At 46.6% G+C, this 11,767-nt stretch overlaps 1 protein-coding gene and 2 non-coding genes across 3 annotated transcripts; 2 read left to right on the top strand and 1 right to left on the bottom strand.

Annotated features, from left to right (window-relative positions):
- Positions 1-5,583: 5,583 nt before the first annotated feature.
- On the bottom strand, positions 5,584-5,655 carry TRNAC-GCA (transfer RNA cysteine (anticodon GCA)). The gene has a single exon. It is a non-coding gene; the product is annotated as a tRNA-Cys (tRNA).
- Positions 5,656-6,380: 725 nt separating this feature from the next.
- RPL23 (ribosomal protein L23) lies at positions 6,381-11,085 on the top strand. Its single transcript, XM_056863421.1, has 5 exons — positions 6,381-6,430; positions 7,419-7,502; positions 9,095-9,223; positions 10,694-10,807; positions 10,954-11,085. The coding sequence occupies exons 1-5, from the start codon at positions 6,418-6,420 to the stop codon at positions 11,034-11,036; spliced, it is 423 nt and encodes a 140-aa protein (XP_056719399.1). The 5' UTR covers positions 6,381-6,417; the 3' UTR covers positions 11,037-11,085.
- LOC130491016 (small nucleolar RNA SNORA21) lies at positions 8,895-9,030 on the top strand. Its single transcript, XR_008933853.1, has one exon. It is a non-coding gene; the product is annotated as a small nucleolar RNA SNORA21 (small nucleolar RNA).
- Positions 11,086-11,767: the final 682 nt, after the last annotated feature.

Raw genomic sequence — 11,767 nt, 5'->3', positions numbered from 1 at the left:
TAACTCTCCTGTGCATGGGAATGCAGCAGGGGTGATGTGTGGGGGGAGCGGTTTCTCACATTAGAGAAATAATTGAGTTGAGCTTTCAACTCTAGAAGTAAGGCCAGAGGGGTGGGGGAATGAATGCCGAAAATCTTGGGAATGGGTCCAACCATCTCCTTTAGACAGCCCAAGAGGACCCGGGCCAGTGGGCTTTCTTTAAGAGTAGAGGACTCTAATCTGGAGAACTGGATCCGATCCCCCACTCCTCCACACAAAGCCTGCTGAGTGACCTTGGGCTAGTCACAGTTCTCTCTGAGCTCTCTCAGCCCCACCTACCTCACAAGGTGTCTGTTGTGGGGAGAGGAAGGGAAGGAGATTGGAAGCCGCTCCTTAGCTTGAGACTCCTTAGGGTAGAGAAAAGTGGGGTATAAAAACCAAGGCCATTGTGCATGGCTGTTTCCTTGCGGTCACCCTGCCAACTACTTTTGTTGTGCCCAGGTTTTCTGGATGTTGGCCAAACAAGAATCCAGAAAACAGGAGCAAAATGCACAGAAATGCAAGGGGGGAGCAAGGTAACCTCTGACGGTCCAAAAATGCATGCATAATCAAGGGTTACCGTGAGGAAATAGCCCCATGCATAAATGGCCCAACTCTTCTTCTTCTAAGTGGGGCCAACTGACTTTGTACCAATTCTGAGATTTTTTTTTGCACGTATGAAATCCCTGCCAGGATTTCCCCCTCCTTTTAGAATATAATTGATGTAACTCTCTTGACGAGGGCTTAAGAGTGGGTAGTCTCTTAAGGTCACCCCCCCCTTGCATCAACAGTAGCTCACTGTTCATATGTTACAGTGAACACATGTATATCTGTAAGAAAGAGGCAACAGACGTTCACTGTACAACAGAAACCAGGAAACAGTACTTGGATAAATGTGGGGTTAAAATCACACATTCAGCTCAGTACACACGTTGAAAGTAATATGAGTATTCAACACAGTTAAAGAAAAATAAAGTTCATAGTGTACATGGATTGTATGTGTGTTCAGGGTCACTTGTGAACAGGGCTTCTATGTATGGCTTTCTTCTGTCCTTTCCAAGTCAAACTGTTTGTTGTGAAAGACTCTTCACGCCACTTTGCAGCTGTGGGTCCTCTTTCAGGTTGTGCGCTGTCCCTCCTCTGCATCCTCTGGGTTCTTTGCAAGTTGTAGAGATGAACCCTGGAATAAGAAGCAATGGGGTCTGGAATTAAGCCTTGGTGGTCCCTGTCCCCAATAAAGCCCTGTGTTACTGGAACAGAACCCCTTCTTTGGAAGGGATCACTGGATGTAGCCCAGCCCCTGGGATCTTCAGCTGCACGCTTCTTCCCCCTACTCTTCCTTAGCTTGGGGTTCCAATGTTCACATGCTGATACTCCTAGCTTCAAGACGTTACCATTAGAATAAAGATGGGAACATCACCTAAACTTGGTCTCCTGTGTTTATTGAATATGCCACTTGCTATAACGGATGCGCAGAGTAGAATTTATGTATGCACTTCATATATTTATATCCTCATCTTTCTCCCCAGCAGTGGCCGCTGGCATTCTGCCTCCATTTTATCTTCACAACAACCTTGTGAGACTGTGGCTGGCCAAGGTCCCTCCCCTCCCCAAAGTCTTCCATCCCCAAGCTCCACCCCTAAATCTCTGGGAATTTCTGAACTAGGAGCTGGCAACTGTAGTGTCCATTGGCATTTGAAAGGATTTTGGATGAATTTCAGCTGGTCTCTGCATTTGTAGTCAATGAACAAAGAGAAGAGCCATCAAATGCTGCCTCTTCCCAGGGAATGTGCCAAAAACTAACACCAGCCATAAAGTGTTGTGCCTCTGTTCATCTCACATATGATGCTTGTAAGATCAGGTCATAAGATCCTGACTTGAAAAATCTGCTTCCTGCCCCTCTTTAAATGATGTAACATCCAGCTTGTAGGTTGATTTCTGTCAGTTTGGTTGCTTCCAATAAAGAGGATGGCGTGGATTTTGATAGTGCTTTTAGATTTATGCCCAGGTAGGATAGGCAGCACCGGGTTGGGAAAGACCTGGAGATTTTGGTGGAGGACCCTGAGGAGGGTGGGGTTTGGGGAGGGACTTCAGTGGAGTAGAAAGCTTCCAAAGCAGCCATTTCCTTTGCCTGGAGGTCAGTTGTAATAGTGGGAGATCTCCAGCCACCACCTGGAGGTTGGCAACCCTATGTCCAGGAACAGGCTACCCAGAGGAACAGAGGCAGGAAGGCCTGGAGGACGGAGCAAAGGCACCAAGACATCTCTCCACCCCTTTTGTGCTTGTATTTGCCCTATATTTGATGGATGGGACAAACATCTCTGAAATAGCTAAATAAATAATGATTTCTGACTTTGTGACTGCTTTAAATGTGGGCCAAATGAGAGGGGGCACTGAATATTCCTAAAACACATTTGCCTCCAGGGGCAGGTATTGCAACTGTGCTGAGACATTCCTTGTATGAGAAGGGAAATGTTTTGCTTTGCTCTTTTGGAATTGCGAAGAACAGCTTAGTAAGGAATCCTGATTCCATTCTGCAAAATGGGCTCTCTTAAAAGAATGGCCTGGTTTTGTATAAGCTTTTCATAGTGGTGTTTGAACAAGTTGGGATATACTTAGCTGACAAAGTGATCTTTTCACATCAATAGCAGCTCTTCTTCTCAGTTTGGGGATATAGTTCAAGCGGTGCAGCATTTGACTGCGGATCTAGAGGTCCCTGGTTAAAATCCGGATGCCACCCTTCAATGGGTATATACTGCTCTTTTATCGAATGCATCCTTCCACTGAAGGACCGTCGTATCTGTGGGACCGCCTCTCTTGGTATGTACCCCAGCGAACTTTACGATCATCTAAGACTAATTTGCTGGTGGTCTCTGGTCCAAAGACTGGCTGGCTGGCCTCAACCAGGGCCTTTTCTGCCCTGGCCCCTGTCTGGTGGAATAGCCCTTCCAATGGGACCAGCCCCCCCACCCCCAAAATTAAGGGGACTAAAAGCGGCGTAGACTTCAGGGAGGGGAGAATGCATTTGCAGGACTGGCGCTGAGCTGGTTCCCAAATTCCTTGTTAATCCAGACTGCATCTGCATGAGAAACAAGGCCAGTTTTTTTTTTAAGTGAACAGTTATGCCAATGTGGCTGCATGTCAAGCAGCGAGCACCCCACCCCACCCCAGCAGGCATCAACCAATTTGAAATATTAAGACACAGCTGCGATTTCTCGTTCAAATGTAACACCCTCCCTCTATTCCTGTTGACCACCCTGAGGCCCAGGAAAAGCCCCAGCGTTGCAAGTCCAGGCAGGTATTCATCCGGCGCAACCTTTTCCTCCATGGTGATGCTTCACTGGTTGGATTTCCACACATTTCTCCTGATCAGTATCTGAAGAAGTGAGCTGTGGCTCACGAAAGCTCATACCCTACCAGAAAATATTTTTGTTAGTCTTTAAGGTGCTACTGGACTCTTGCCCTCTTCTACTTTTGTGGTCCTGACTGCAAAGAGGGAGAGCCCCCAAAATGAGGGGGCCCAGCAGCTTGACACTTGAGACATTGAAACTTACCTGCAGCCGCCTTGGCTATTGGAACGTGTTATACATGAGGATTTTTCCTGCACAAATATATTTTCTCTGAATGAATAAGATCAGCGGATGAAGCCTCCAGCGAAACGTGGATACCGATCTAGACGACACGTCCTTCTTGTATCCCTTCCTCGGCGGTCTTTATGTGGACTGTATTCTACTTACCTGTAGCATTGCTACACTTATATGCAATACTAAAAAAACAAAAAAAATATTAAGAAAAGATCTTTAATACTTACCTTGATATAAGAACCAATTGATTCACTTGCATTTGTGTACCTTATATATTGTAATTTTGTATTTAGTGTACATATTGTCCTTTTGTAGTTAAGTATCTGGGTATCTTGCACTTTATTATATAGTAGCATTGCATTGAAATTATGTGCTGGTTTTGTTTTCTCAACAATACCCCACAGCGCAGAGCCTTTTTTCTTTCTGGTTCTAACCTCCAGCTATTAAAATATTGTTGAAGGCTTGCACGGTCAGAGTTCATTGGTTCTCGTAGGTTATCCGGGCTGTGTAACCGTGGTCTTTGCTTTCCTGACGTTTCGCCAGCAGCGGTGGCCGGCATCTTCAGAGGAGTCACACTGCAGGACAGTGTCTCTCAGTGTCAAGTGTGTAGGAAGAGTAATATATAGTCAGAAAGGGGTTGGGTTTGAGCTGAACCATTGTCCTGCAAAAAGTAACAAAGGTAATGTGCTAACCATTGTCCTGTGAGTATCAAGATAATGTGCTAATGAGGGTGGGTATGTTAATATGGAACCATGGTATCCTGAAGTGATCTGATAATGTGTGAAATCCAAGGCTAATCCGCATGGCTATTGTTGACCGTAGTCTTTGTTAGTCTGGAGGTTTTCAGGACAGGAAGCCCAGCCTTATTCATTCTTAAACTCTCCTCTTTTCTGTTAAAGTTGTGCTGATGTTTATGAATTTCAATGGCTTCTCTGTGCAATCCGACAAAATAGTTGGTAGAATTGTCCAGTCTTTCAGTGTCTTGGAATAAGACTCTGTGTCCTGTTTGGGTCAGTCCAGCTATTAGAAGGAGACTTCCTGCTATTTCAACTGACCTCCTGGAGAAAACGGCCGCTCTGGCAGTAGGACTTTATCGCATTGAAGCCCCTCTCCAAACCCCGCCCCCTCAGGCTCCGCCCCCAAGCCCTCCCGCCGGTGGCGGAGAGGGGCGTGGCCACCCCGCAGGCCGTGCGGTGCACCCAGAGGCTTGGGGATCGCGATGGCAGGTGGGTCGTGTGGTGGAGCACCGATCCCTACAGAGCACCGATCCCACTTGTGTTGGGCATCTTTGGCCCATTGGCGCTTTCCCAACGTCCACCTCGGGGTTGTTCCTCTCTGAAACTTCGAACTTCGTTCTGTGCATTCAAAAGCTTTTTGTTTTCTGCAACTTTAACAAACAGGTCAGTCTCTTAGACAAAGATTAAATGGACATAAGTCTGACATCAGAAACCACAATATTCAAAAACCAGTGGGAGAACATTTCAGCCTTCCAGGACATCCTGTTGCAGATTTGAGAGTAGCAATTCTCTTACAAAGGAATTTTAAAGGGAGATTGGAAAGAGAAACTGCTGAATTACAGTTGATATTCAAACTAAAGTCAATGCATTGACCTGGGCTGAATGAAGACCTTGCATTCATGGTCCATTACCAATGCTGATTTCTCCACACCCATCTCTCCCCTGGACATCACAGACTCTTCTGCATATCACACCTAATCCCATCACGCCTGCTATTCACATTTACATACTTTTAACATTTACATACGAATGCTTGTCTGAATTCACTCTCCTCTGCTTAAAGACCGATGGATTCACATTCTAGCTGTATCTGAAGAAGTGAGCTGTGGCTCACGAAAGCTCATACCCTGCCAGAAAATATTTTTGTTAGTCTTTAAGGTGCTACTGGACTCTGGCCCTTTTTGACTACTGCAATTTTAAAATTATTGACTTAGAAGAAGGGAGGGGGGAAAAAAGACATGCGAAGGGGGCACCCGGATTTGAACCAGGGACCTCTTGATCTGCAGTCAAATGCTCTACCACTGAGCTATACCCCCTCTCGCGGTGAAATGGATTTCCGAATGGCCTTTTCAACGTGAGAGAGCCCCAGCGTCACGGGCTACAAAAGGAACGACCTGCAGCGCAGCCTTCTCTTTTTCTGCGCCGGCGGAACATCAATGCAACGCTTTTGTCAGCTTCAGACGCCAGGCTCCGAAGCCCGAACAGATGGGGCTCGGCCTGGTCGAGAGGCTGGGAAAGTACTCTGCACATGCCCCAAGGCACTCTCTTTAGGGCTCTTTGTTTAAAGCCGATGGTTCATTTTAAAGCAGCAAAAAAAAGAAAGAAAAAAAACACCAAGGGTGCTGTTGCGAAATGCAATTCTCGAGCAATTAAGTCCATCTACGAAACTGAGTCCTCCAGCAATTAAGCCTTTGCTCATGCTCAAGGGCGCCGGGCTTTATGGTTCCATAAACGAACCCCGGCACCGATTCAAAATACTCCTGCAACCTAATGTCGACGAAATCTCTTTTATTTTACGATAAATAAATTTTATTGATCGATAAATACATTTTATTGCCCCCCGAGGGGGGAGGAGCAATTTCACCGCCGCTTGGTGGACTCGCTCCCGGGGAAAGAGCCCGGAGCCGCACTTCCGGACGTGGCCTGTAGGTGGCGCTGCGGACGGCGCGTGGCCCGGCTTATTCGGTCACGTGGGAGGCGTCTCATGTGACCCGAGCAGAGGAAGTATAAACGTCCCGGCAGCCTTTGCGCCTGTCTTTTTTTTTTTTTACCCCCCTCTTCCGCCGTCGGCGCCCAAGATGTCTAAGCGAGGTGAGGCCTGGGAGGGGATGGAGAATCCGCGTCCATCCGCCTCGCGTGGCGGGGGTCCCCGGGATCCGCGTCGGGAGCCGGGTCGGGGGCAGCCTGGAGATCTGCTGGGCCGAGTATGCCCGCGCCCAACGGATGGGTACGAAAGGAGGCGGTGGGCATGGTGGGGGGGGGCTCCGCTCCAAGGCTCACTCTGGGGGGAGCCGTGCAAGGGGGGAAGGGAGTGGGGCGGGATGTACGGGGGGCCCGTGGGACGCACCGAGGTGCAGCCTTAGCTTTGGGGGCAGGTGAATGGGAAGATGAGGCCTATGCCTGGACTATGGAGAACGTGGCAGGCTTCTTCTGAGCATGTACAGAATTCCTGCCCGCTCACCTGCCTGGACTGGTAAGTGGCTTTAGCTGCGGGGACTTGTTGGAGCGCAGTTGAGCCTGGGCAGAGTGCTCCCGATGGCTTGGGGGAGGTGGAACCCAAGACTGTAAAGCACTGGTTCCCAACCAGGGGTCCATGGACCCCCAGGGGTCCGCGAGAACTAAATGAAGGTCCGCGAAGCAAAGTTATAAACCCATAATAAATTAATATTTTCAATTAAAAGTTCTCTATTATAAAAATACATTCAAATATTATTCTAAGTTTAATGTTTAACTAACAGTTATGATTAAAGTTTATTTTCAAATTCTTGGGATTTTTATTTTGAACCTTGGGGTCCCTGCACCGAACAAAAAAGTCCTGGTGGTCCCTGGTCAAAAAAAAGGTTGGGAACCACTGCTGTAAAGGGTGGGGGTTTGGATTATTCAAATTTACTTTATTTACAACCCCATTCTCCTCCCCCCCTTAGGAACCCAACCTTTTTTGTTGTTGAGACAGGCATTTGCTGGCTAGAGAGTAACCGGTGGTACTGGCCAAGTTTCGGATAGAGCCAGTGTACTGTAGAGTTCTTAGGCAGCCTTAACTGATTTTGTGTGCTTTTCCTCTGATCTCCGTGGCCTGCAGGACGTGGCGGTTCTTCTGGTGCGAAATTCCGCATCTCGCTCGGTCTCCCCGTTGGAGCTGTTATCAACTGTGCAGATAATACGGGTATGTCTCCTTTGGCCAGGTTGGCCACAGATCCTGGAAGTTTTGTGCCTACCTCTGGGCGCAGGGCAGGGGTCACTGGGGGAGTGGGGAGTTAGTTAGTTGTGAATTTCTTGCATTGTGCAGGGGGTTGGACTAGATGACCTTTGAGGTCTCTTCCAGCTCTGTTTCTATTTCAGCAGAGTCTTTTTGGCGGGGCTAATTTCTAATCTTTGGCTTCCTCAGAATTTTGGGAAGCTAATAAAGCTGCAGCCTTCTTATCCTTTGATTAGCCACCCAGCAAGCAGAACGTTGAGTTAAAAACATCTTTCCTCCAGGTCTCACTGGTTTGCGGTGCTGAATTATTTGGCTCTGTGTGTTTATTCAATTTTTACGGTCCTTAGACCAAACATAAAATGTTTGCAGGTACATTGCCTTACCCAAACCGGCAGTATAAAACAATAACTTTTGGTTAAACCACTATACAAAATGTTGTGTGTGTATATGTAAAGTGCTGTCAAGTCACAGCTGATTTATGGCGCCCCCTTTTTTGGGGTTTTCATGGCAAGAGACTAACAGAGGTGGTTTGCCAGTGCCTTCCTCTGCACAGCAACCCTGTTATTCCTTGGTGGTCTCCCATCCAAATACTAACCAGGGCTGACCCTCCTTGGCTTCTGAGATCTGATGAGATCAGGCTAGCCTGGGCCATCCAGGTCAGGGCCATCCATACAAAATGTTACTCTCTTTAAAAAACTGGTCAGCAATATAAAATTAAACAATCCACTCTACAACTATTTAGATTACCTGTTATTAAATACTATTCGACAAAACTTGGCCACTAACTTTGTTACCTGAGAAAATTCATCCTTAAGAAGGATGTTAACTCTAACAAATTCAGGATAACCAGTGCTCTTTCTTAAAAGTGGGCCAAGAATCTTCTTGTTCTCCCTGTAGTAACCGCACCTAAGAAGGACATATTCCAGTGTTTCTGGTTCACCGCTGTTGTAGGGACCGAGTCTTTGTGAGAAGGGAGTCTTTTTGAATTTTCCTTCTAATACTGCAGAGGGCAGAGCTGAACAAGCTAGAGTAAATTCTCTTCTAGTAGTATTTCCTTCTAACATCGAAAGTATGTCGCTGGGCAAGGGATGTACTTGGTTTTGGCAGATGCCCTAGGCTCTGCGTGCATTTTATTATACTTCTTACACTGGCATAGGGCTAGGTAGGCTTCTGAGTTTCATTGTGCAGAATGGTGGCACCCTGTGACCTGGACTGTCAGCTGATCTCTGTGCTGCTGATCCTGCCCGGAGGCAGAGAGGGGGGCGTTCTGTTGCCTTGCTCCCTTCTAGTTCTGAGTCTGATAGAAAGAACAGCTCTGATAAAGCCAGCAGCACCACCGGTAATGCAGGCTGTGGGTTCCCCCTTCTGAAAAGCACTTGCTGGGTCTGGTTCCTTGTGGCCCAGGAAGATGTCGTGGAAGGGCAGAATAATGGGCACCGCTTTTGGGTGAGGTGGCAGCTTGTGCTGTTGAGCCTCAATCGGTGGTGCTACAGGTGTCCTAAGAAGGAAACTCCTGGCACATTGAGGGCCAGTAACCTGATGAGTCCTTTACTTCCTAGGGGCCAAAAATCTGTACATCATCTCTGTCAAAGGGATTAAGGGGCGCCTGAATAGGCTGCCGGCTGCTGGTGTGGGTGATATGGTAATGGCCACCGTCAAAAAAGGCAAGCCAGAACTCCGGAAAAAGGGTGAGTAGTACAAGAATATGCGTTTGGGGAATTTGGAGTTCACTTCTGTTGTTGGCTGCTGTGAGAGATTTGAGCTGGTTCAGACACAGTGTCAAGCTGAGGTTTAGCATTGTTTGAGCAAACCTTGGCAATGTAGGGGCAGACACCTTAGGTGCTGTAATCCCCACACAGTTCAAATATTAACAACTTTGCAGATCACAAGTATGCCTTGTTCTGTTACTCGGGTAACACTGGATCTCAGTAGTTGTGTATTTCCCCCCTACTTGGATGTGTTTAGTAGTATGTAATAGATTCAATTTGTGGTGTTGAGTCTATAATATGTTTGAGTTAGGTTCAGCTATTGTTTGAAATTAAATTATCTCGAACAGACGCTCAGCGTATTTAATAAATGAATAAAAACTGATGTTTATTTTTTCTTGCCAACCCTGATTAAAGGCTCTTAAGTGCATGGCTGATGATTTCAGAGCAGTCTGCAAAATTTGAGCTCCCTCAATTTCTTGGCCCCTCAGATTCTCAAGCTCTGCCTGAGGCATCTCCCGGGGTAAACCAGCCTTTGATTTGCCTTGCTTAGCAGCATCTGTGTTTCACAAAATTGCGTTGCTCATATTTAAACAGTTCCGTTTTTAAGAATTTCTGTGAACCTTCTGTGACCTGTCAAATTCAGGGAGGGGGGCAAGCAGGGCTTCCAGGCATCATCTAGTTTTTATTTTTAAATAGTTGATGACATCGTTCTTCTAAATGCAGCTGAATAGTCATGGATAGTCCACAATGTGCTCTGATTGTGCAGCTCAGCCCTTCTCAAAAAGCACTTTGTGGGTGTGTTCAGTGGCCCATGAAGTTGTCACGGAAGGAGACAGCAAGCATGTCACTTTTGGGTGAAATTGTGGCCACAGGTGCCAGTAATTTCTATCGGTGGCAGGACAGTTTATGGTTGAGATTGAGAGAGGAGAATTTTCTGGATGATGCGGAAATGGTGCTTCAGAGCTCAGCAACTCGCTGCTAATAAGCTGAAGACGAAGTTGGGGCTTCGCTGTAACTGTCCAAGATCAAACCCACTAATGAAGTACTGGTTAAAGCTGGGGGTGCAAAATGTTTTGTGGAATGAAGGAGCCAGCTTCTAAAGTGGGGGGGAGGGTACCAGTGGAAGAGGGCATCCTATTTTGGCCTTTCCCCTGGACTTGGCCTGACTTGAGTGAGTAATTTTCTGCCATTGGCTTAGGAGTAGGCAGGCTTTCAAGTTTCTGCAGAACTTCTGTTGGAATGCTGGTGTGCTGTGACTGAAATTTCCTGCTACATTCTGCTATAAAATATGCTTGGATAGCTCCTGGATTGGATTTGAGTAAAATAACTTGAAATTGGAAATACCATTTCTGATTCCATTCTCCAGTGATCCCCGTGGAAGTTGATATTTTAATTCTTGCTTTTTATTCTTTGGTTTGTTGAGGATTCTGAATTTCTCCTTTTTCGCAGTTCATCCGGCAGTAGTGATCCGGCAACGGAAATCGTATAGGCGAAAGGATGGGGTATTTCTGTATTTTGAAGACAATGCGGGGGTGATAGTCAACAACAAAGGTGAAATGAAAGGTATGGTATGGCTGCTGCCTGGTGAAGTCTGCTTTGAAAATGTTAAGCATGTGGTAGTGTGAACAAAAAGGCCTTGGGGATTTTTGTTTCATGGGGCATTTCCTTGCCAGGCCTTAACTGCAAGTGTCTGTAATTCTTTCTTCCAGGCTCTGCTATCACAGGCCCCGTTGCCAAGGAGTGTGCAGATCTGTGGCCCAGGATTGCTTCCAATGCTGGCAGCATCGCATAGAATCCTCCTGTGCTCTTTGTAAAAATCCAATAAAAGTGGTTGTACCAAACCTGCTGGCTCATATGGTAACTTAGTCATCTGATAACATAAAAGAAGTGGGTTGGAGCAGAGAGGGATATTGGTCAAGGGATGTCATTTGAGCCATTGTCTGAAAAAGCTTGCCAAAAAGTGGTAATGTTTAAGAAGATTGGTGACTGTAGTTCAAGAGTTCTGCGAGGAAAACAGAGTTGCCGTTGCTCAGTATTATGATGATTCCGACTTTGGGATTTTATTTGACTTCATTTTCCTCTCCTGCATTGGTGTTCAAGCTTTCTCCCTTATACTCATTCCCCCTTCTGCTACAAAGCCCTTGAACAGTGCATAGGAATCTGGTGTTCGGTGAAGGCACATTTCCAGGTTGTGGAGGCATCAGTGTGGTCAGTTGGTCACAGCCACGTCACCCCTCCAAGGGTGCCCAGTTTCTGCCCATTGTGGGGGAAATGATGGGCAATTGGTTACCTAGCACAAGTTGCCTCAAAGCCAGCCTTCTTGTGAACTGCAACTCTAAAGTGTGTCTTGCTGCTTAATCTCATGGGTATTGGAGCACTCAACTCAATTTTATTTCACCCTTCAAAGTAATGGTTGCATCATAGCATTCTGTTTTCTCTGAAATAAACTGAACTGCGCTCATAAAGAAAAGGCCAAATTGAGTTTGTTGTTCCATAACGATGATTCCAAAAAGATGTACTCCA

The sequence above is a fragment of the Euleptes europaea genome, chromosome 18 (genome assembly GCF_029931775.1).
Source record: "Euleptes europaea isolate rEulEur1 chromosome 18, rEulEur1.hap1, whole genome shotgun sequence".
Classification (NCBI taxonomy): Eukaryota; Metazoa; Chordata; class Lepidosauria; order Squamata; family Sphaerodactylidae; genus Euleptes; species Euleptes europaea.
This window is presented reverse-complemented; position numbering and strand designations above follow the sequence as displayed.

What these genes read in the sequence shown, in the direction of transcription:
- RPL23 (XM_056863421.1), top strand. An exon ending in CAACTGTGCAGATAATACGG is followed by an intron (nt 7,503 to 9,094) that starts GTATGTCTCCTT and finishes TTTACTTCCTAG; the next exon opens with GGGCCAAAAATCTGTACATC. An exon ending in GCCAGAACTCCGGAAAAAGG is followed by an intron (nt 9,224 to 10,693) that starts GTGAGTAGTACA and finishes CCTTTTTCGCAG; the next exon opens with TTCATCCGGCAGTAGTGATC.